General features: G+C 37.1%; 1 protein-coding gene across 2 annotated transcripts in view; it reads right to left on the minus strand.

Annotated features, from left to right (window-relative positions):
- Positions 1-22,024, minus strand: part of Usp7 (Ubiquitin-specific protease 7) — a 66,801-nt gene extending 44,777 nt beyond the window's left edge. For both annotated transcript variants that reach the window (XM_068390058.1, XM_068390056.1), the window contains exons 1-2: positions 21,538-22,024; positions 6,738-6,890 (exon numbers count right to left, since the gene is read on the minus strand). In XM_068390058.1, the coding sequence (XP_068246159.1) occupies positions 6,738-6,890; positions 21,538-21,601 (217 nt within the window). In that variant the 5' untranslated portion in view covers positions 21,602-22,024. The remainder of the gene's footprint in view (positions 1-6,737; positions 6,891-21,537) is intronic.
- Between the last annotated feature and the right edge of the window lie 4,466 nt (positions 22,025-26,490).

Here is a 26,490-nt window from a genome sequence, read left to right on the forward strand (position 1 = left end):
CTGCAGTTTGCATTCTCAGACATTACTCATTACATAGCCAAGGGACAAATGAGTGTGACCAATTTGTAGAAAAAATATTACTTGACTGCTGGTTCTTTTTAAATGAAGAAAGCCATTATTAACTGATAGTTTACACACTTCAATTCATTACTGTCACCTCCATTGTCTTTAACTCTGTAGGACTTAAAATTTTAGGTGTTATTCTCGACAGCAAATTCACTTTTGAAAAACACATTAGATCTGTGTCTTCAACTGCACAAAATATTGGCTCATTGATTAAGTCCTTCAAGATTTTCAGTGATCAATCTATCCTGAAGTGTTTTAATTCTTTCATTCTACCTTGTTACGAGTATTGTTCTTCTGTATGGTCTTCAGCTGCCGATACTAATCTTATTCTGTTGGACAGGAACTTGCAGTCTATTAAATTTCTTATCACTGACCAAGATATTAATTTCTGGCACCGCCGTTCAATTAGTTTGCTATGCCTGTTGCATAAGATTTTTCCTAATTCCAACAATCCATTACATTCAGATCTTCCCGGACAGTTCCCTCCTATTCATAATACTAGGCGTGCAGTAAATTCTGTTAGTCAGGCCTTCTCCTTCATGAGGCTCAATACTATATAGTATTCCAGCTGTGACCAAGTTATGGAATGATCTTCCTAATCGGGTAGTTGAATCTGGAGAACTTCATAAGTTCAAACTTGCAGCAAATGTTTTTATGTTGAACATGCTAACATGTCTTTTCATAGTTTATATATGAAATATGTTTTAATGGTACTGTTTTCAAAATATTTCATTTTGAATGTTCATTACTTATCATATTATTTGTTTATTTCCTTGTTTCCTTTACTCGCTGGGCAATGTTTCCCTGTTGGAGCCCTTGGGCTTATAGCATCCTGCTTTCCCACCAAGGGTTGTAGCTTAGCTTGTAATAATCATAACAATAATAATAATAGTTCAGTATCTAAGTAGTAGTAATAGATCACTGGCAGGAACAGATATATTTGATCAAATTCATATAAACTACAGCTTTAGATTCTCTATCAACATTTAACAAACTACCTAAATAAGTAAAAAGCAAAAAATTGAATACAAAATAGATATAAGGAAAAATAAATAAGGTATATAAAAAATAGAATAACAAAAACAGACAAACAATGAAATGAAACTAGTTTCAACATAATCAAAAGAAAAAGTATTGACCATATTTAACCTCTAAATTACAGATTCAACATTCACAGTATCCAAACGTTCAGCAAGAATAATACTTCGAGTTATATGTGGTATTGAACTTATACAAGCAAAGACAAGACTTAGAATTATAAACGTAACCTAATACTGTAAATGGTGGATAGTAATGTACTAGATCTGTAACTAAGACAAGTGGATTCACAGTCCTTTATGACTTGTTTTTCCTAGAGCTATACAAACTTCTCATGACGAAGTTTATCATTCAACCAAGTAAATGATGTAACTGGTAATTAGAATAGACAATAGTAGCTCTTGCCATAATCACAAGCCTTACCAAGACAAAGTTTTCACCTATTGCTGAAAGCAAACTTGAAAGACTAACAATACTACAACCACTAAAAAAGGAATGAATTAATAGGTTCACTAACAAACCATCTTTTGGCATCAAAACATGTTATATGAGATTTTGTCTAAAAATTCTAGAAATTGATTCTAAAACAGACCCTAAGAATGGTGAAGATATAACGGGAACTTTTAAGGCAGCCAGATACAGATTTAATCAATGATACTATTGTTCTCACTGTATGAGCCAAAATTAGTACTACTGTACTTGCCTCATTTCATCCATTAAGAGCAACCCAAAAACAAGCTTAAGGAAAAATATCTTACATTAGTTCAAGAACACCAATTAAAAATCTTTAAAATACAGTATAGAAATTCAATTATAGTACCTAGCAAAACATAGGATATTCCACCATTGGTCGTATGTTAAATACCATAGCTAACAATACTCTGGTCCGCCAAGCTGTATTATCCCCATTGTTCATCAAACAAATTTCTTTGGGTACATTCAATAAATTTTCTCAAATTTCGTCAATTTTCCTTTGGTATTGTATAGATTGTTACTCCTACAATCATATACAATAATCAAATGACAAAATAAAATCACCCACATATAAGTTTGGATCTTGATTTTTAAAATCTATAAAAGAATAAATCTCTTTTGAGATGAAATTCTACTAGTTGGTCAAGATTGAAGGATACCAGGATAGAAAGAGAATTTTGGGGATTTCTTTAAATTCCAAGATCGAGAAGGCCAAGCTTTATAGAAGATAACAGTGCGATTCTCAATAAAGATTAATCGAAATTATACGGTACATTACTTTTGTAATTTGTCACCTACTACAGACAGATAGGAATAATTTTTCAGTTCTTGTCAAACTACAAGCACTAAAATGTCTTGATAGTACAGTAAAGCTAGTGTTGTGCCCTACCGGTTTTTAGGAAATATACAATTAAGTAGATTATCAAATTGCAATTTGAAGTTTATACAACCTATTACTTAAAACTCTTAGCAGTGCAGAATATATGGCTGAAAATTAAAGAATTTTCAGAACTGTAAAACAGTCTTCGTCTTTGAAATTAGGATTGAAAATAATGCTGGTATTCTGCCAAACCAGGAACATATTAACTACTTGAATTCATCTGAACTTGAGTATCTCAGAAACCAAGATTTACATAATCAATCACAAAATTCTAACTGAAAAATCCAGGTTATACAAGGATCAACAATGGCACTACAATCAAGACCACTAACCCTAGTAATATGGCAATACAATACCATTTTCCAGAGCAATCAGAAGGTATAGAAGGAAAATCAAAGTCTATTTGTTTCTCCCATTTAAAATAATGAAGAGAGAGGTACTTCTAGGTTAACCTATAACTTACTGTTGTCCATTTTAGACCCAGGTCTGCTAGGCTGCTAATAACCACTTTGGCCCATAGATTAATGTGTCACTTAGAGGTTGCTTAACAGCAAATAGCATAATTCAAGTAGGTAGACAGAACAAGAGTATAAAACTTCATCATGGAAGAGAAAAGTCTTTCTCCACCCTCAACAAATTCTATCAGATTTGGGTTACAAATCAAAATTTCAAATAAATTTTCCAAAACCATTAAAAAATATTTTTGTTTTAGGATACAGTACTGCTGCTGGATACTTCAAACACATACCTATGACAAATTTCCTAAAACCAATACTATTCAAATTGAAAAGAAATCATTTGTAGTTTTCCTAACAATACAACCCTGAAGCTCTTTACAAGGGAGCTATGAAGAGCTTCATTTCAGAGACAGCTGAAGCTAGCCATAAAACTTTTAGTGAGGTGCTACTACCTTCCACTAGTTAGGGGGGGGAGACCAAACACCCCGTCCACACACACACACACCAGCAAACAAAAGCCACTTTGCAATTGCAGGCAGGACCTCCTGGGGGTAGGTGACGGCAGACCAGATTTGTAAAGAGCTTCCTCAAAATGAGGAGGGAAAGGCAGCAGATGACCAGTTGTACCAGGAACCCTTTCAGAAGAAACTAGTCTTCCCTTACGCATCATCAGAAACTGGGACAGGCTCTGGGATAACTGGTCAGTAGGCCAGCCAGCACCGCCCAGGTACCATGTCTGTTGACCAACCCCAAGGGTTGGAGGATTCAATTGAGAGGAAAAAAGAACATTTGAGTTTCAAAAGAAAGGTCATGTCTCACGGGGTGCCTGAGGAGCTGAGCAGTTGCTTCGCCAGTAATCATTCCAAGTTGATTGCTGTGGACTAAGGAATCGATTGCAAGCAACTGTCTCTGTATCTGTGTGAACTCTGTCCTGCCATTGTCTTTGTTCCCATGGGAGTTGGTCATGAATATCCGCTTACAAATGTTAACCCCAGTGAAAAAAGGCATTACAGCAAATCCCGTAGTTGATTGATGTCAAGAAAATGTTCCCACACAACTAATTCTGCAAGACAAGACCGAGACGTATCTCCAATCATTCGTCTCACAGGTGTTGTACCGTACTACAGACCTGTCACGCAGGCAGAAAATTCCTCTCTAGACTTCAATTTCTTGCCTTTTATAACGGGAATACTGAGGCAGAACAAAGATTTGTTGCATACGACATTCGATCGGAGAACATGGCTAATGTTCAGCGAACGAAACCACCTCCTTACAACAGAAAAAAAAAACTTAGAAACAGCGAATACATTTCACATTTTCTCATTACTGAAAGGAATTTGCTTATGCAAAGTTTTGGAGTCTATGTACTTTCCATACCTTGACAAATGGTTTAGAAAAGTTAGGGAGGATCTGACTGGAATGAAGTGGTAGTTTACTTGACAGCAAACTACCTCTGATTAGTTACGGGAGAGTACAATGGATATGAATAACCTAAATCTCTCTAAAGAATATAACCATCAAATTACAAAGAGATCTAATGAGTTATTGGAAACAAGTTCCAATTGTATGATGATATGTAGTCTCTGCTATCCCTCATGGCTGTGCATCTGAACTGGTGAACTGAATTATCAAACGCGTTATCAATAGTAATAGATCACTTGCCTGCATGCAGTTGTTTACAATCGTTACTTCTGTTTCCAGAAGTGCCTGCTCTAAAACGAGCCTAAGCAATATCAACACGTTTCGTGTATGAGCACCCTCACAGAGCTCTTCAAGTCTGTCGCAGGAACAATGTGTGTGAAGAAGCACAATATTAGCCCAAAAGAATAGATTGTCTACTAGCTGTAGCATTGTTAACATGATCATTCTCCCATGAAAAGTACATGCGGCTAGTGAAGCTATCAGACCTGGTTGGCAATAGTTTTGCCCAAACCTCTCCCTGTAAGCGAATAAATGAGTAACCTCGAATGGTTGTTTCACGAGACCTTTATGCCTTGATGGCATGACGGGGTGAGGAAGAGATCACATACCGATGACCTCTCTAGCTCGTAGGGAGAGAGAATAAGGGATAAAAACTCGAAAACGATAATGTTTTGCGAGATTACTTGTCTTCCCAACAACCGTGGGATGCAGCGGCCGCAAGCAGTCGGAAAGTTTTCCTATCTGCAGTATAACCAGGGCAGGACTATATATAACAAAACTCGTACCCTGGGGCCACGATGGTGGCCTGCGGCATCCTCAAATAGTCGGCAGGCACCTAAATTTATTATTATTATTACTAGCCAAACTACAACCCTAGTAGGAAAAGCAAGATGCTATAAGCCCAAGGGCTCCAATAGGGAAAAATAGCCCAGTGAGGAAAGGAAATAAGGAAATAAATAAATGATGAGAACAAGTTAACAATAAATCATTCTAAAAACAGTAACAACGTCAAAACAGATGTCATATATAAACTATTAACGTCAAAACAGATATGTCATATATAAACTACAAACTGGCGAGAGATGGTTCTAACGCGTAGCTGTATGAGTGCTTTGAGCTCCTCACCCCCTAACTTCATTGCTTGAGAGGTTAGAAGCACTAGTGCGTTAGGTTTGTCATTCTCTGGTCAAAGAATGAGCGAGAGGTTAAGCATGCTAGCGCGTTTGGTTTGCCACTCGCTTGTCAAAACAGACGTTTCTCCTTGTAAGTTTGAAACTGAGGCCAGGTCATGACCTTATAAAGCTCCATGAGCTTTTTTTGTGCTCCAAGAGGCATAATGTAAGCTATCACTCCAAAGTTATTGCCTACAAAGCTTTCTCCTATTAAGAGAAAACAATGAGGAACAGATACCGAAGGGCCTAGCCTCACAAACCTCTCAGAGCTTTGTTATACCCAAAGGTAAACCATTGGCAATAACACCAAAGAGTTATAGTGTAAGAGACTTGTCAATGGGAGAGGTGGCGACTGCAAGCGGTCGGCAGGCATCACCAACTGCGACCAAGACCCAATGAAAATTGCTCACAAGACTTGTTTTCTACCATGAGGGTAAGGCAGCGATGAGCAGCAACTGTGAGCAATCACCTAACCCCTTCGTCATAAAGTTGAAAAGAACAAGAGCAGGGCATGGACATATCGAATTCCCGCAGGAGGGGAGGAGGAAGCAATCAGACGAAGGCACTATCTCCAGCGGGTGGGAAAGGCAATCAACCCCTGTAGCCGTTATAGGCAATTCTTCCCGCAAGTGAGAAGATTGCTGGACAGCAGCTGGAGAAGGATAACTCTCCCTCGGAAGAATTTCTCCCCAACTGGAAGCCCCGTATGGACTCTGTCTGCCTCTGCTCTCATTCCTACGCCAAAGCTATAGGAACAAAGGTGAGCAAAAGTGAAGTGTTACAGTAAACTGTAACACTTACGGAACACCGTTCCGTATGAAGTAAAAGGAAAATCTAAAATTTTAGGCCAGTTGTGTTGACTAGTGTGTGTGTGAGCGGAGTGGTTGGTCTACGGCCGCCCAGCTAGCGGAGGGTAGTAGCACCTTGCTAAATATTTTACAGCTAGTTTAAGCTGTTGTCAAAACATCTCTCTCCATATTAAAGAGCTGAAAGGTTTGTACTTGGTGCCAGAACAAATGTGATTGCTAATTAAACTATTTTTAAAAACACCAAAAACAATTAAAAAAAAAAAGATATAAAATTTTTCCATACAGGAACCCCCAGGACCCATATGAGGCTTGAATGAATTAAATAAACCCTTATTTTTTACACTATGTAACCACACCAAGTACCCGTTATTAAGTCGTGGCCACAAACCAATAAAGTATGATGTAAATAGCAGCTCACCTTCATCCATCTCGGTGTCATGGGGAGTGGTGGAAGAAACCTCTTGAGCATCTCCATTCATCTGCTCTTCTTCCGTGGGTTCAGTTATCCCACCCCCTCCCCCACCTCCATCATCAACTCCTCCGTCTCCTACTCCCTCCTCAGCAACTTCCTCTGAAAATGGGTGTACAAAAATTAGCAAGAATCAACAGAAAATTCCATGGGATAAAACACCTATTGCCAAAAAGTAAATATTAAGCGTGTACAACTTGGTCCAAAACACTATCAGATTTTTTTGCAACTACTATACAACAGATTCAAGACATAATTTGAGATAGTTTGAGGAAGCTGTATCCAGGTAACCTATAGGGCAGGCTTTCATCAGTATGAGACTTCTATTAAGGTTTTGAACTTTCATTTGAGTTTAAATTTAAAATGCCTATTACAGTGAATTACACTTGTAAATTTATGATTGTAAAACAATTATAAGATTTAATGCAACTAAGCATGTGATGATAAAAAAAACTTTAGGTGCACCATACACTATCCAGTAAACACTAATTGATACAAAAAATTCTTTTTTACAGAGAGAATATCAAAAATACAATTAAGTGTCAAAAAATACATAAAGCACAGTCATTAAACAAATTACTTTTCTTATAATTGTTTTGAATATTCTCAACCTAAGTACAGTATTAGGATTTCATTACACGCAACATTCTAAAATTACAGGGGCACTCTGTAGAGAGCATGCCTTCGCATTGCCAAGCAGTCTTATTTTGCTCTCAACTCCACTGCATACTTGTACTTAGATATATATTCTTCAAAATTTAATTAATTTGTCCTTGGGTCATGGCCACATATTCTCTCCAAGTATCACTGAAATTGGTTTATTAGTTTTTGCGTGTATAAAAAAAAAGGATTGCCGTTTACTTAACATTGCAATTATTTTTCAAAGTACCATGTACTTTTATTTTGATGTGATGTACTTTATCCAAAATTTTATAAATTCATCCTTGGGTCATACCCAATATAACAACCAAGTTTTGATAAAATCGGTATAATAGTTTTTGTGTAAAGTCACTCGCAATCAAACAAAAAACTAAGAAGCAGACGACAAGGTGAATACATAACCTTCGCAAAATCTTTAATTTTGGCAAAGGCAACTGAGCCTATATCCTCCTCAACCATGACAAACTGGTAATTTGCTACAAATACTCACAATATTGGCACTCATTCATGTTTATCTACCATAAAAAATATTGTAGTCTTTGTGTCTGATGACAAGCACTACTCAAGAGATATCTCCTGATATATGCTTGATAAAGTTTACTGTTAAAATTCATTAGGTTTTTTCAGTTCTTTCATTAAGAAAATTTATGGAAACATTGTTACACAAAACTAGTGAAAATATATCAGAGATAATGGTAGACTAGGTTTAACCCTCAATAGGGCTTGGAGATAATCTCATTGAGACTCCTTTATGTGAATTCTGTCACTTTCTCCAATAAGTTACAATAAGTAATGAAATTAAGATACAAAATGAGTGATAGAAGTGACCTGTATTTTAACACAGAAAAAAAGTACTTCAAATCCAAACTAATAAAAAAAGATAACCTCCCAAAAACTCTTCAAAGTATCTACATTTGTGAAAATTCTGATTCACAGACAATCCCTACATTTCATACATAAAAGTAATCATTGTACGCTAACAATACAATAGGGAGAGAATAAAATTTAGGCAAAGACATAGGCTTTAATAAAAGACAATACAGTCACAATATTTTCCCTAATTTTTTTAAACTACCGGTATATGCCAATACTTTTCAGTACTTAGGATTAAACTAGGCACAAGTTTCAAACTCTGGATATTTGTCGATTTGAGAAAATTATATACAACAAATCTTTAAACTTGCCCTAGTTCGTACAATATGGAGACCATAAAGATGAGTACAGTAATAGCTCACAATTGGCTTAATCAACAACTCCCACTCAATATGTGGGCTTGGTATAGATACCTCAAAAAATGCATTCTAACATCAAAGGCAACAGTTTTTAACCATCTGTCAAATGACAACTTGACATTTTGTGGAACGATGATTCAAAGGTCTTTAACCAGACTTTCTATACTGATTACAATTCTATTCAAATTAAAGTATGGTACTGTACTTGTAATCTTGATAGTCGTTAACAACAAGATTTATTTGTTTACATTACAAATAGCTTTGTTTCTCCATAAATATAAAAAGACTACCTATCTATCTACCATGACATTTCCCCCAGTTTTGCGAGGTAGCGGACATCCAATAAGAAACAGGATTTCTTTTTTACTTGTTCCTCCTTGCTTGAGAAGTCACCCTCCCCCTTTTTTTACCATAAATGAAGCTTCCTAACCTGACTAACCTACTGCCACTACCTCATAGGTCATGTGACCTAAGGTAGCAACAGGGCCTATAGTAAACGAGTCACAATCGCTCGCCTTTCATTTCTATTCCAAGTGCACATATTTGCCTCTCACATCTATCCTCCTGTCAACTAGGGATTTCTTCACTCCATCCATTAACCCAAACAAACCTTGGCCTTCCTTTAGCAAATCTCCCATAAAATACTCTTACAATCCTCACCTTCTTCAGAAGACTATTTTCCATCCTCTCTATATGACCAAACCACCTCGCCACATTCATATCCACTCTACCTACCAATTCATTCCTCACACTCGTTCTTACTCTTACTACTTCGTTCCTAACCTTAACCCTTTCCAACCGAGATTCATCAGCCATACTCCTCAGATACATCATCTCGAACACATTCAATTTATGTTTTTCCGTCCCTTTCATTCCCCACAATTTTCATCCATACATCGCAGTTGGTACAATCACTTTCTCATACAGAACTGTCTTTACATTCATCCATAATCCTCTATTCTTTACCACTCCCTTAACAGCCCCAAAGGAGAGTTATCAAGATATTGTCTAATTAATTAAATATCAAGATATCTAATTATCTAAATATTATTGCATATCACTTAAAATTAAATGAATGGTTGTACAGTAGTATTTAGGGCTGAAGTCAAAGCTCCATAGGCAAAAAAAATTCTTTAGCAACAAGTCTATCATTGATAAAAAAAAATTAGTGATCGGTGGAAAAATTACTGTAGTTACAGTAAATGTTATTGGTAACTGTGCCCACATCTGTTGGGTACAAGAGATTCTTTAGTCATGACTGGCAAAAGGATACTGAAAAATCAAACAAACAAATAAGGATCCCTTTCCCGTGTCTTCTGAGTAACTGTACTGTAATAACAAACCATTGTCCCTGTACCATAATTCTCTAATGTCTTAGGTTAAATTGGATTGGATTAAAAAATTTAGGCCCCAAGCCAAGCAATAGGGCATCAACGGCAATTTATCGCTTTATGATACAAATTAATCAACTATATCCGCACACTTACACCATCACCATTTAGTCTCATTTCAATCTATAAAACCAATCACATTTTCATATAACATCATCTAAATATGAAATAATAAAGAGTTCTCTACTTCAAAAGTACACCCAACCACATTTTTCTGTCAATTTGCTCTGCCTATGTTTGTTCAAATCTTTAGTCAGCCTGGTTTAAAAGATGCATCAGGATGAGAGGTGGCTTATCAAAAAAAAAAAAAGATTGCTTTATCCTTATCTTTTTCTTTATCTTCAATTTCAATGCCATCTCAACTATCCTCTATTCAATTGAAGGGCCTGAACCATTTTGCCTTACATGGTGTGGCAGCTCCACCATCTTATGTCATTTTCAACAACCCATTATATTTGAATTTGGTTTATCTTATTATTTTTTTTTTTTAGATTAGTCATACTCGCTTTATAATTTTCAACATTGTTGAGCTTGGTTTAAAGAATAAGTATGTTTTAATGCTTTATTTATTATTTTTTTTCTAGACAATGGATATGGATATGCTGAGCAAAATCCTGGACCACTGTGAAATAAAACAATGATTGGAGACTACTGTACTTGGTTATCAATATATGACTTAAAACACGATATTTCATGTACATACTAAGTTTTCTCCAAAAGTCAATTCTAGGTTTAATGAAATAAATACTGTACTACAAAATTATCATACCAGTCTTAAGGCAAAGAGAATGGCTGTAGAATATTGTACATCACAATAATTAACCCTTTTACCCCCAAAGGACGTACTGGTACGTTTCACAAAAGCCATCCCTTTACCCCCATGGACGTACCGGTACGTCCTTGCAAAAAAAGCTATAAAAATTAGTTTTTCATATTTTTTGAGAAAATTCAGGCATTTTCCAAGAGAATGAGACCAACCTGACCTCTCTATGTATGACAAAAATTAAGGCTGTTAGAGCAATTTAAATAAAATATACTGCAAAATGTGCTTGGAAAAAAATAACCCCCTGGGGGTTAAGGGTGGGAAATTTCCAAATACCCCGGGGGTAAAAGGGTTAATACCCTACTGTACAATACAAAAGACCTTTTAGTAATGTGGATACCATGAAATATAGATTTTAAGGATTTGTGATAATTTTCTACTGTCGTTTCATCATAAAGGTTTAAATACAGGAAGATGATAGCCAGGTCTATCTTAATTAGTTAGATTTTAATATCCACAATTGAGTGAATGAACTGTGGAGTCTATATAAAGTGTGTTAATCTCTTAGATCTAGTATTTACCATTTCCCCCTGGTGTTTTGTCCAGCATTTCTCTGTTCACTAAATAAGACTTCTGATCATACACCACATTTCCTTTATAATCAAAACTGATCCAAATGTCACTGATGGCATACTCATATAGGCTATGGAGCACGTATGAAAGTCACCAAACTAATGGTTTATCTGAACCCTAACCCAAACAATTCAATAGTAGAATATGTAGGATAGCTCTCTACAACAGACCGGTTCCTCTTTAGACAGTGGGAGTATTGTAAGGGAAGAGTCAAGTAACTAAAGAGATGACTGATGGGCAAAATTATGACATGGGGTCCAAATTGAAAGTGTAAAGGGAAGACTCTCCACAAGGGAGTCTAAAACAAATACTGTACATGTATGAGCAAATCAGATACCTACAGTAGAGAGACTAATACATTTATATTTAAAGAAACAATTAAGACACGCAGAAGACATACAGAGAAACACTTTCCCTGACCCACCAACATATTTTGAATTTGCCCGATTGCGAAATGCAGGAAGTTAGTGAAAAAGCAGCACTCAAGATGGCGGTACACAATGTAACCACAGAAGTCCATTATCGCCATCCCAGAGACATAAGAAGGGAAGCTGTGACTCCTATCTTCTACATATATTGCACCAAAAAGTATACGTTAAGAGTTAAAGTAGGGGAGTCCATCCCACTAAAGGGTGAGAGTAGACCCTAAGAACAAACACGCTCATGAAACTGAGGAAAATGATATCAGACTAGAAAGACTAGAGCCACCCATGAGTATGCTCAATCCTGCCATGAAAAACTTTCCAAACTTATCACTTCCTACCACATGTTCCGCAAGCAATGATACTCATACGCTACAGCATGTACAAAAGACTTTGTCTCCGTTGAGATTATAGAGAAGAGGGAACAGCATTCGCCTCCTTTGGAAATCGGCCAAAGGTCAGTCTCAAAAAACACATGGCTACCCAATAGCTTCTCCAAGTGTTCAAACTCAAAAAATACAAAAAAAATGTCTTATATAAGGAGACTCAAAGAATAATCCAAGGAGAAAATTTTCAATGTCATACCTTCCATTTTAGGTCCAAAGTTTCTTTGTGTAGTGTACTTGCAAATTTGCAATCATCAAATTTCTCACATGCCAGATACAATATTTGTTCCAACAAGGATACAAAATTCAACTCTCTTGATTAGAGTGACACCCCTACCTGGAAAAGTCAGTTTCCTGTTCACATATGACTCATGTAAACAGCTGTCCAACATTCTAGGATGTGAGATTCAACATCCACCAGAACAAGAGCTTTGTTTAAGCAAAGGAAAACTCTAGATTTATGCAGAACCCGAAGATTATGAAAACATTGTCACAAATCCCTAGATATAGTGCTCTACAGACCACACCTTACCTCATTAGTTCAGAGGGAAACTAGAGGGAATCGCATTCCTTAGCCAAATGGATTTGGATTGACAAATGAGACAAGCCAGAAATAGAATACCTTGCTCTTGCAATACAAAGTAAAAGTTGAAAGAGTTTGGATGGAATGAAGCGAGAAGAGTTTTAAGAGAAGGCTAAAAAGTAAATGCAGCTAAATGCTGAGATGCTACTGCAAGGAACCTCAAGTAATGCCTACGGTACACCAGGTAAGATGTACTAACAATGCTAACACCGACAGAGATTATTCTATCTAATACAATTACTTGTCTAATATCTGGTCCTTATAGAAATTACTGGCTACGAGTTGGAAAGAGACCAGTTATACTAGTAATTTAAAAATTCAATATCGTAACCAGACTCAGTTTCTTAAGGGAAGCAAGTGAAGGGGCATATTTTCAGTTTTTATTTCCAGTCTAGTCTCATAAGCATGAACATCTTTATCATCAAAATTTAATACAAAACTATGAAGGGATTGTTATTCACTCCTGCAAAAACAATGTATCTAAGACATGGAGGCTGGAAAATGAATGTTCCTAAGCTTGTCCAGTGTTTAATAAAAAAAAAAATCTGGTGTCTTATCAAAATTTCCAAATTACATACAGGTTGGGCTCAAAGACAACTCAGCCGGTGGTGATTGGACAACTCAGCCAGCAGTCACCTAACAAGTCGTCCAAAAGATGACAAATCTATTCTTGGATATATCAAAGGAGAAGTTCTAGTTATTGTAGATGTGTTTTTTATTTTATGTTTAGTACAATGTGTTTGTTATTCATTATTACACTAATTCACTGTTTGTCATTGTATAGACTGCCTTTTTAATTATTGTATAAAAATTTATCTCTCATTTTTCATTGGTAAATAATGTAAATAAACGTTACATTCTCCAGACAATAAATGTTACATTAACTTGTGCCAATAAACATTATAAAAACTAAAGACTCGTCCTGCACCGAATGTGTAGACATACAAGGAACTGGAAAATGTTACACTTGGTAAGAAAAATATAAAAATAATTTGTCCAAGAATAAATCTATCATCCTTGGCACAACTTGTCTGGTTACCATGGGCTGACAGAGTTGTCTTTGAGGCAACATTCCCTGTAACAAACATGGCCATATGCGCCTAGCCAATGGATATTCTTAATGATATTCAAATTACACAGACATTCTGTATTTACAAACCATATATTTTCAGCATTATTGCATAAGATACCAGTGCTGCATTTGTTATGAGATTGCAACCGATATAACTGATTACAGCTCTTCAATCACTACTGCATTATCTTTTATAGATTTACTTTGAAACTTTAAAACCAAAAGTCAAAAATAAAAATACTATATCCCAAAATCAATATTCCTTTGAAATGTGGTTATTTTATTACTAATTCTCATCTGATCTTTCCCTTTTATTTTTCCTCTCCTGTGAATGTTTCGTACATTTTGGCTTAGGACTAACAATCATTGATGCTCGACCCGCATGGCCACTTCCCGCTATTTTATCCAAACACTTGCACTAAAAATAATCAAATTAATAGATGGGAAAAAATACCGTAACAAATGGTTTCCCTATCTTTAAAGTCACGAGACACTTTCAGTCAATTCTATTCCATTACAACCTAATTTTGAAATTTAAACTTCTTTTAGCACAATGACCATAGTCAGAAAATATAATGGTTGTGATTATGATTGCATTCTATTCGCTATAATGATTTTCACAGCAGGAATTATTTGTGAAAAGTATAACTTATGTTGCTATTGCCATAAATTTTATTGTGGACACCAGTATAATCAAATAAAAAAATTAAAGAGCAATACTTCCCATGAGAATGTTTCTGGAAAAGACATGTCCATTACTGTAAGACAATGGTTTATTTGTCAAGTATCACAGTCTACTAAATTAGTTGAAATAAGTCATGTCACACTATCGTAAATTGGTGTAGCGTTAGGTTTCAAGTTAAAATAAAGCCACGGAAAATATATAATTTAATTTCTAGCCAAATACATTAACCATATATTCTATCTACTCGCTTTCTGGTATTATATAAATTTCTCACTATGAATATTGGGACAAACGATCCGTAGAAACGTTTAGGGGGAATCTCAGTAGGTTACTGGGGTTTTGGGTAGGGAAATACCAAAAAAACATTGATTTGCAGCAACATTAATGGTCAGAAATGTATAATATACACACGATAACCAGTTGGAAAAATATATGGGATATGTAAGTGACGGGAAATTAAAGTATCAAAATTGCCCTTATTGTACGTATAATTCATATGACATCCTTCAAATGGTTTTCACTCTGTGGCAGCTTGCTGCGCTTGCAAATATAAACATAACCTGACTGCTCCTCAGTTCTGACAGGCAGAACATGGATGTGCAGTGCATGCCATCCCTGTAGGCTATTATTTCGGCGATATCTTTTACTTTTTACATGAGCAACAATACCTATACCATACTGAACAGGAAGTGTTTCAACATTCACTGTAGTACTTTTGTTGTAATTTATATTTTTCTCGGGTAAAACACGGGAAAACAAAAAAAATTCTTCGCCTTACATTATCAGAGCAAATGCATGAGAAAAAATTAATTAACTTATGGAAAGTATTAAAATTTTCCAAATTATGTTATCGTTCACAATTGCCAGGCATAGTAGCTCCCGTTAGTTCATATGTTTGTTACTCTTCTTTTTAACTTCATCTCGGTGCACAGTAGCTCCACCTACAAACCTTGGTGCTCCAATGGAAACTTCGTAGCTTCTCTTAATGTCTTACTACAGGTATTGCGTATTAGATTTCGGAGAGAAATAACGAGTTAAGCAGTTAAGCCTTATAAATATACCTTCCTCTCCTGTTTCTAAGAATTTTACTTCAAATTGGCCATTCACTATCTAGTTATATTTTAATCACTCCTTTTGATCGGGTCCTCATCAAATTTATTAAAAAATGCCGTGCAACAGTTGAATTTCAAATTGAAAGATCTTATTGAGGCATGGCTTCCAAACGTGAAAGATCTAAACATACTCCAGATAAGCTATTAGAATATTCTAAAATAATAATGAAGAAAAATTCATCTTCCATCGGAAGTAGCGTTACAAGCAGTGCATAACCAGATTTTACGTACAGGTGATAGATTGCTCGAAAAGATGAAACTTAGAATCATATCCAGTGCATTTTCACAGCAAAGATAAAGACATAAATAAACATGTCTGCTGCATTTCATCTGTGAGCAATTACATGGCTAGGATTTTGGACGAGTACCACCACTTAGAAGCTAACCGTCTACCTCTTTTCTACAACCGATTATGATAATTAAAACTATTATTGCATTATTGCACTGGCATCTTTTGCATTAATGCTAAAAATATCTAATTATGAGATCAGATTTAAGTCTCAGACCAAGAATCAGCATAATGTAGAGATACAGCTGTGTAAAGGGGGTTGCAGGGGGTTTGCCCACCCCTTTAGGTAAGGTAAGGATACGGCTTCTTTAGGTTAGGTGGGAACGTTAGGTTAGCTGATGCTCTTTCGTTTCTTTGTTTTAAATCGGACCCAGTTAAAGAAGTTTACTTTCATTAGTAAAGAAGGAACAGTAGAAAACAGGACTGGGGAAAATGATGCTTGACCAATGATGTGAAGTTAGTCCGCGAGCGTTGTTTCACCCTCTTGTTTTTGTCTGAAAAAAATTTTTAGTTTTCTTGTGTTGTTGATTTCTGCTGTTATTATCTTCCATAATTTGTTAGTTTTCATTTTAACCCACCCGAAAACTCAAATCCTACCTGGTTTTCCACCATTACTGTTGGGTGGTGGTAATCAGGAAACAATACTTTGTGAAAGGTAATATCAGAACACAATGAAACAAAAGGAAAACTAATGGAATAAATGGATTTTCATGCAAAAATGGCTGAGAAAAATACCAAGCTAGGCAGTACTTGTTCTCTTATGGAAAATAACAGCTTTACTACAAATTAAAATATATAACCAAATCACCTCTACGATAAGCAAGGCATAAGTGGTTCAGATAACAGCCAACAAACTTTTGGTAATAGTTTACAACACCACGCTCTCTGTTTACTCCAAAATAATGCAATCCTGCAGTTTTCATCTTCTTGCACAGTAATTAGGTGGTTGGGGTGTCTGTAGTTTTTGGGGACAGGGCGATATCTACCTTATTACTGGCCAAACCGTATTTCATTATGGGGAAGATGTTCTTTACAATGATCTAACATACCATAATATGATGTTATTTTATCATTTTGAATAATAGCATAATTTACCTTTACCACGGCAATATTTTCTTAGTTCAGCATGATCCGAACGCAAGTCACGGGTAGCTCCTGCTTAGTTTCCAACTTTCCCGATAGATAGAGCCCGTGTCATCCCAGTCTAAGAAACGTTCGGTTTTACAATTTAATACTGTCCCGTCAATCTACATATTTACCCCTTTGTTAAGTTTGTAGTTTTTAGGGACACGTCATTTATAGTGACATTTGATACTGCTAGGATAATTATCATGAAATGTTAGGTTAGAAAAAGGTCGTTACAATGCGTCGTACGCTGAAGCCACGGCCAACTTACTCGATCGTAAAACTTCCCGCAAGCATTGTTTCCTGCTTGATTATAATAACACCCGCTTGGCAGCGCTCGGTTCGCCTATCAGCTGGTCGCGCAAGCATGAACAGTTTTCGATGTTCGGACTTGTTTTCGCTAATTCCAACAATTTTCATTTTAACCTCTTGTTAAGATTATTATTTCGTTAGGACACGTCCCGAAATTATGCCGAATACTAATTTGGGATCTTGTAAAGATTAGCGAACCCAACATTCCCATGTCAAGATCAAGGAACCCAATTTTCCACATGTAAAGAATAACAAACCCAATTTTGCACATGTAAAGAATAGCGAACCCAATAAACCTCGTGTCAGGAATAATGAACCCGGTGATGGTTGGGTTCGCTATCTTGACATGAAATGTTCTGGACGATGAAAGTATAACAGGGATGGTAAATGAGGAAAAAAAACATATTGGAAATATAGATGATCACTTTCTTGATGGAAGTAAAATATGCTGTATGTGGATGCCTAGCTGCGGGTCAACGAAGTGCAAAGATTGGTTTACGGTTCTGTGCTGGTAGTTTGGATTATTAGCTATATTTCTATACAGTATTTTCATTCACCGCGCCGCTGTGAATAGTTGATCCATGTCTCGCTACTTTTTCTATTATTGGCAGAAGTGTCTCTTGGTCACTGTGTTCCACTATTTCCATACAACCAAGCCAAAAACACAGACTTGGCGCGTAGGGGATCGTCCTTGATTAGGTTTAGGTTTATGTGAAAAGCACGATCCATTAACTTGAACTATTATCCCAGGCCCACCAAGTTTTATAGGATTAAGCTCACATGTAAAGAATGACGAACCTAATTATGCACATGTAAAGAATAGCAAACCCAATTAACCTCATGTCAGGAATAAAGAACCCGGTGATGGTTGGGTTCGCTAATCTTTACAAGATCCCTAATTTGTTTTATATACAAACAAAGGCTAGGTTATCCAACATCTAGTTAAGATATTTCGTTAGATAAAGCCAGCGTCAAACAAAGGAACCGAACTAACCCTTTCGTTGGCCGCGTGATTTCAAATTTTTAATCCCCCCCCACGTGACCCGAGATTGACCTGGAGTCGACCCTTTCCAACTCTAACCGCCGTGATGGATAGACGTGTTTCGTACAGTTTCTCTTTGAGTGATGTTGTTGAGTTTATCTCCCATATTGATCAAATTGGTGCGATTAAGACTCTCAGGTATACACATCTACGTGATTTTACTAGTGTTACCCCCGAATTCTTTCACTATTTATTTCGAGAAGGCCTCTTAGGTTTTAGGGGTCCATGTGAAAAGTGTCAAATTGGTGATGTGGCCCACATGGGTGATGGCCGCAATGGGCAATACAACTATTTTTGGAGGTGTAGGAACAGCCAGTGTCGCCGAAAGTTCACAATGTGGCATGGATCATTCTTTAAGCGCTCACACCTCGAAGAACGTGAGGTCATTCTCCTCACGTGTTGTTGGGTTCATCGTTGGCCTCAAGACTGTGTTGAAGGGAAGAACGAACTGCTTGCTTCTCACACTCTCGTTGACTGATACAACTTTTGCCGAGAAGTGTGTGAACAAGTCTTGATTTTGGACAATAAGAAAATTGGCGGACCAGGGCACATTGTGGAAGTGGACGAGAGCAAGTTCGGCAAGAGGAGGTATAACATTGACCGGGAAACACGCGAGACCTTTTTCAGAGTGGTTAAGAAACGTAACGCAGAAGTGTTGATCTCGGCGCTCATAGAGCACATTCTTCCTGGGACCACTATCATTTCTGATTGCTGAAAAGGATACGGCCAAGTCAAAGACCATGATTTTAAACATTTTACTGTAAACCAGTGTCAACTTCGTTGATCCTAATGACCCGACCGTACATACGAACACTATAGAATCGCAATGGTGGGTTCTCAAAAGGAGCTTGCTACTAAGATTCAGTACCCAGAAATCGTTGTAAGAAAGCTATTTCGCGGAGTACTGTATCAGGAAGCGATATATAGAGAAGTCCGTATGTCCGTTCAGGGCATTTTTACAGCTCATCAAGCGCGTTTACCCGCTCAAAGCCAGTCCTCTCTTCTTGCCTATTCCTGAATCTCCTCCCTCCACAATCCGTCCTCCCGCTAACGCTACTAACGTTCGGCCAAGTAACGTTCGTCCATCCAGCAGCCGTTCTTCAGCTAACGACGCCCGACCTTCCACTAGTCACGAAAATTCAAGTCCTCCTCCTAATCCTCCACCCCAGAAGAGGTTGAAGGCCTAGAACTCGAGGATTTTGGTTTTAGCGACATCGAATATTAAGGTAAGCCTGAGTAACTTTTTTATTATGACCATGTGGATAAGATATAATTTTGAGCGCTGCCCAAAGCTTTTTTTGTGTAGGAGAGAGACTTACGAAGGAGGTCCGGGGGCTTGCCCCCGGATAGGGGGTAGTGACCTGGGAACTACTAGGCTTGGTTAGGTTGTGTTTGTGGGGTTTGTATGTTAGCGACAGTGTTTGGGGGGGTCACAGGGGGGCGTTAGCCCCCCCCGTGTTAGTTCACGAGGAAGGTAAGGACGCGGCTTGTAGGTCAGGTTAGGAGGGGAATGTTGGGTTAGTTGTTCATTTTTCTCGCACGTTTCCGACATCCATGATCAGAGTGGTCCTAGTATGTAGATTGTGGGGACAAGCATTTACAAAACTAGTTTATTTGATATTATTCCATTCCGTGAACAATCCCGTGAAAATTAGCCGATTTTGGACTTTTTTTTTTTTTTTACTCGATTTTATGCCGGTCAAAGGCCTGTCCCCATAAACTACAAAGGCTCCAGAAAATAGCTCGGTTTCCTCACCAAACGACTTGGAACTGACATGTCAACAAAGTCAACCAAACAGAATTCGTGATGCCAGCGTACATAAACAGCTCGTGATGCCAGCGTTCATTTGATATACTGTATTTCCAAAATATACTTAATCAAAAATTGAGTGATTACTCAAAAAGTGTTACTATTTGTAAATTGTATATTTTATGGACACTTCTGAGTAATTAATCCATTTTTAACTAAGCATATTTTGAATATACAGTATATCAAATGTACGCTGGCATCATGGCCTTCTGTTTATGTACGCTGGCATCACGAATTCTGTTTGGTTGACCATGTTGACATGTCCGTTCTAAGTCGTTTAGTGAGAAAACCGAGCTATTTTCTTTTTATAACCCCTTCCCCCTTCCTCAACATATCTTGCTAATTATTGCTTTCCCAGAATCTAAATAACCGCCAAATTACTGTGCAAGAAGATGAAAACTGCAGGATTGCATTATTTTGGAGTAAATGGAGAGCGTGGTGTTGTAAACTATTACCCAACTTTTTGTTAAAGAGGTTACATGAACAAAGACCTCTCAGAGGAAAAGCACTTGACAAGACCTGCTCTTGACAGCACTAAGAACATACTTGTCAAAACAGACCTGCAGAGAGTTTGAACGACTGAAGTTCCAACATGACGACCGTTATGTAAAGGATACCTTATAATTAACCTACATTGAAATTGCCTTTGTAGATAGTTTGTAGCCTGGTAGGTACATATAATTTCCTTAGTAAATATATAGTTAGATTAGATTAGATTAAGTTAGGCTAGGTTTGGATATTTTACCTTATTATTTCTAAACTTTGAACCAACTTCCTACACGACTCAATGTATGCTCCAAGTGCGATTGTTTAACGACCGTAAGCAATCACACCAGAACGGGCATAAAATGAAATTTAGTAAAAATACAGAATTGATGATGAAAACAGATTAGACGAAAATCATAACATAATGATTAGCTAATTGAAATACGAATACATCCTACCACAGCCTAGCCTAAGGTATTGTCAAATATGTATAATTTTTAATCAAAACAATGAGCGTAACAAGCGTCGTGCTTGAGCCATGACACACTCAATTGCCTAATCAAGCATGGGGTCATGACCCTGAAGGTTTTAGTAAAGGTAGGCTAACCTAGCCTAGCCTAACCTAACCTGCACCAGCCTAGCCTGCCATAGGCTGAATCCTGACGCAGCACCTGAGGGAAAAAAAAAAAAAAGTGGCCAAAAGTTAAATACAATGGTAAAGACTACTGCAGGACCTATATAAATACCTTCCTGGGTATCCATGAGTTCGAGGTCCTTGTCGGGTGTGGGTGGTTCCGTGACGTGGTTCATGACGGGAGGGGTGATGATGGGTGTCGGTGGCGGTGGTGGGGCGGCGGCTGCTACCAAATGGGCGGCGCGGGCGGCGGCGGCGGCGCCTCCTCCTCCTCCTGCCCCTTCTCCTCCTCCTCCTCCAGAACCTTTGTTGGCTCTTCGTCCGCCTCCTCCGCGGTGGTCTCGACTACCAGGACACCCGTTCTTGCCAGACACGGGAACTTTGAGGGCGTGCTTGCTCGCTATGCGCCCAATGTCTGCAGATGGCACCCACCCCCGTCACCAGGGGCAACCGCACACACATATAGTCGCCCAAGTAATCCACAGCCTACAACAAACTCGTATACAGTTAATATTTTGACATTGGATACCGGTGGATCATAAGAGAATCGTCCATTCCTTCACTGAGACATAAGTCAACTGATTGAAGGAAGCTCTTCTAAAACGACCAATACTAACTGTTAATAAAGCATTATAATTCAGCGCTTGCGTGGCATTAGACTATTAGAGGTATTTATATTTATTCTAAATACCGAAGAACTATTTTAGAACAATTCAAAATGATGAAAAGATAAGAATTTTTCAAAAAACTTTCTCGACTTAGAATTAGTATTGGAACACATGACGAATGCTGCAAACAAATGGGAAAATGGCGCTCGCTTCTACTCTCGATTTACTCACGCGATTTTTTTCATGCGTCTTGAGCGTATTAGGTTCAATAGCGATGAATAAATTAGCACACTTGTTAAGGATATGAATGCATGGCTGATCTTTACCGGGAGAGTAACAGGGGTGATTCGTTATAGTTCATAATGTCGAGGGGCAAACAAAAATCCTTGACCATGGTTTTGGATAAAAGTATGTTGAAGGCGCCAATTTTGAAAAGACACATTCCTGCATCAGTAATCATAGAAAGGCCAGGTACGAATGATTTAATATGACTTTACGTTGTAATTAAGTCGTCATAAACATCACAATGGCACAGCTAAAAACTAAATTGCAAAATATGCAACGGAATTAATCTCGATGACTTTCGGCGTAGATTCAGTTTTCACTCCGCAATCGATATATCAATGACAATTATTGAAGAATGCACTCAGCAATACTTCTACAAATGCATATATCGATAAAGTTATACTCCTAAATTCTCATTTTCATTCATATTACAAGATAATTATGTAATTCGGTTAAGGAAAATTAATGGTCTTATCTAAATAACCTTTTTTTTACATTTTGCAACTCACGAGAACATTAACTCAAGTAGTTTCGGGAATTCTCAGAGGTGCAATATCTATCTACCTTGAGCACACACTTCTATCTTATTTCTCTTCGTCTTGTTTGTTAAAGTTTTTATAGCATATATAGAAGATATTTATTGTTGTTACCCTTCTTAGAATATTTTATTTTCATTTTTTCCTTTCCTCATTGAGCTATTTTCGCTGTTGGAACCCCTGGGATTAATAGCATCCTGCTTTTCCAACTAGGGTTGTGGCTTAGCAAGTAATAATAATAATAATAATAATAATAATAATAACAGTATTGCTGGAGCACGTGAGTGACCGGCGAACGGTTTGTAGTACCGCGTAGTACGCAGGATGTTTAGACTTTGGTACCACTGATGTAGCCTACCATGTAGCCCATTGTGTATCTTCGATGATCTCGTGGATAAAGCTTGGGCTTCACGACAGAACATTTGGGATAATGTACTTGAATTCTTTCCCCGTGTATTACAAAAACCTTTTTCCTCACATTGGCCTGTGATGTATTACAACAATTGAGTACCATGTGCAGTACGACTTATGAAATGTTAAAAAAAAAAGAAAAAAAAAAATAACGGGTCCTTCAGAACGTCTTTGGCGAACCCATCATCTGTTAAAAATAATGTAAAATAGAGATACGACAATATCAAGATATAGAAGCCATTTTTGTGATATATAAAAGCTAAAATATACTTATCTATTTCAAAGCAAAGTGTAATTCAGGTACAGGCAAGAAAGGGAATCGATATCTATAAGGATCAAACACGCTAGCAACATATAAAAGTATGTGCATAATGAAATCAAGTAAAACCAGCGTGTTGAAGAGGAGTACAGTATTATCAACGGAGTAAATCTTCTTTTCTGATAAACTTACTTCGTTTAACTTTCAAACCTGGTTGACCTTGAATAGAATGACCCGTTTTTTTTACTGCTTCACTATATTGACATTTTTTCGTAAGTGACTCAGAGCCATTTATAGTAACGAATCAACTACAGTGCACCCCTTCGCTCGCCATCCATGTATAGAATTGATAAGCTTCCCTTCAATAATCCTTACAGTTTCTTGCACAACTATAGTTACTGAACGACATTCTTTAATTATTTTAAAAGTTCTTGTTGCCATGTGGGACTTTTGGGAATATTGTGCACGTCTGTATAAGGTTTCATCGTGTACCCAATGACAAATGATCCTTAGTTTGCTTGTTGTCGTTGCAGTTATTGATATCTTAGTTCAAACCTAATCATGATAAATTGACATTCAATCAGACTTTTATTCGTATCGTTTCTCTTTTATCTTTACCACCATAGAAAAATTACCTTGTTTATTGTATTTAGTGATTTATTTGTTTATTGAATTCATTTCCAATAGTAGATTTAACATACATTTAATACTTGATTTGTTTTTGCTATAGTGATTAGGCCTAATCTGCCCACGATTAATAATAATATTGATAGCCAATCAGACTTATATTTTATTTTTCTCTCGTTTACCTTCGCCACCAAAGAAATTCTGTTTTATTTGTGTTAAAGGACTCGCTTGTTTGTCGAATCCATGTCCCATTATAGATTATTATAACATACAATAGTAGAACATTATGTACGATTGCAATATGGATGAAAGATAGGGGGAGACCAGGAAAGGATTCGGATAACGGATTTTTTTCTCTTTTACTTTACTTTAAGAGCTATTTTTCTGGTCCTTTAACACCGGAGAGCCATATGCACTACATGAATTACAAGATATATATGTTTCACGTATACATATTTAGGTGTTCAGGGTATCACACAGACTAACAGAGTATTCCGTGTTAATGCCAAATCCACATTATCAAAACCGTTAGAAAACAAGTCTCCAGTTTCTTCTTAGAAGCCTTAACATCTTCGGTATTTCAGTTTGTTGCACAGTTTTGGGACCGCATATTCTAAAACTCTGTCACCTACCGTAGACATACATCTTGATTCCAATAACTTGAAACCATCCGAAACTATCCTCGCGTCTACATGGTTTAATTGCTGCACGATGTGTAGCAATTCACTTAGATAACTTGATGAGCTATTGCAGATACCTTAAGCTCTATTATAGCTTTAACAGGCAGGCAATGTGATTCAATCAGCATATGATTAATCCTTTCTCTTGGTTGGAGACCTTCTTATCAGTCTGGCTTTCTTTTACGCTCCCCCATTAAGGTTGTAGGCCATAACCTTTAAATCGATTATCATTCAAAGGTCATTATCTCCCTTGCCATTTGTAGGTTGGCCAGGGCACCAGCCACCCGCTGAGATACTACCGATGGAGAGTTATGGGGTCCTTTGACTGGCCAGACAGTACTACATTGGATACTTCTCTCTGGTTATGGTTCAATTTCCCTACACATAGCCTACACTGAATAGTCTGGCATATTCTTAACAGATTTTCCTCTGTCTTCATACACCTGACAACACTGAGATTGCCAAACAATTCTTCTTCACTCAAGGGATTAACCACTACACTATAATTATTCAGTGGCTACTTTCCTCCTGGTAAGGGTAGAAGACTCATTAGCTATGGTAAGCAGCTCCTCTAGGAGAAGGACACATCAAAATCAAACTATTGTTCTCTAGTCTTGGGTAGTGCCATAGCCTCTGTACCATGGTCTTCCACTGTCTTGGTTTAGAGTTCATTTGCTTGAAGGTACACTGGGGTACGCTATTCTTTCTAATTTCTCTTCCTATTGTTTTGTTAAAGTTTGTATAGTTTATAAAGAAAATATTTGTTTAGATGTTGATGTTCTTAAAATATGTTATTTTTTCCTTGTTTCCTTTCCTCACTGGGCTTTTTTTTCCTGTTGAGGTCCTTGGGCTTATAGCATCCTGTTTTTCCAACTAGGGTTGTAGCTTAGCAAGTATATAATAATAATAATAATTAGAAGAAGTATATTTCCGATGGCAATGTTTTTAGTTTCGCTATGGCAGTAACAAAAATCATGACTGAGAATATCTAGATGAAAATAATGCTACTCTATAATGTTTATAATGTGGAGGAGAATAACACTGTGGTTGCATTAGCTTGCATAGTCCGTCGTCAATGGCTTAGACTCTATGCAAAAGAAACAACAGTCAGGCCTTCTCCATCGTGAGGCTTAATACTACACAATATTCTAAAAGTTTTATTCCAGGTGTGACCAAGTTGTGGATTCCACTACCCTAATCGGGTAGTTGAATCAGTAGAACTTTAAAAGTTCATAGTTGCAGCAAATGTTTTTATGTTGAACAGGCTGACATAAGTCCTTTTATATTTATATATGAATTATCTTTTTCAATATTGTTAATGTTTTTTTTTTTAATATTTTATTTAGATTTTTCATTACTTCTTATATCGTTTATTTATTTCCTTGTTTCCTTTCCTCACTGGGCTATTTTTCCCTGTTGGAGCCCTTGGCGTTACAGCATCTTGCTTTTCCAACTAGGGTTGTAGGTTGGCTAACAACAACAACAACAACAACAGCAACAACAATAATAATAATAATAATAATAATACTGCTGGTAGAGCTGCTAACTGAGAGCACCCTCAGCATATTTATTCTGAAATTCGAGAGGGTTTTTATAATGATGATGACTTAACCATGCTTCGATTACATGATAAAATCATGCTTTAAATGGGTGTTTATA

Source organism: Palaemon carinicauda, chromosome 16, assembly GCF_036898095.1.
Source record: "Palaemon carinicauda isolate YSFRI2023 chromosome 16, ASM3689809v2, whole genome shotgun sequence".
In the NCBI taxonomy this organism is placed as follows: domain Eukaryota; kingdom Metazoa; phylum Arthropoda; class Malacostraca; order Decapoda; family Palaemonidae; genus Palaemon; species Palaemon carinicauda.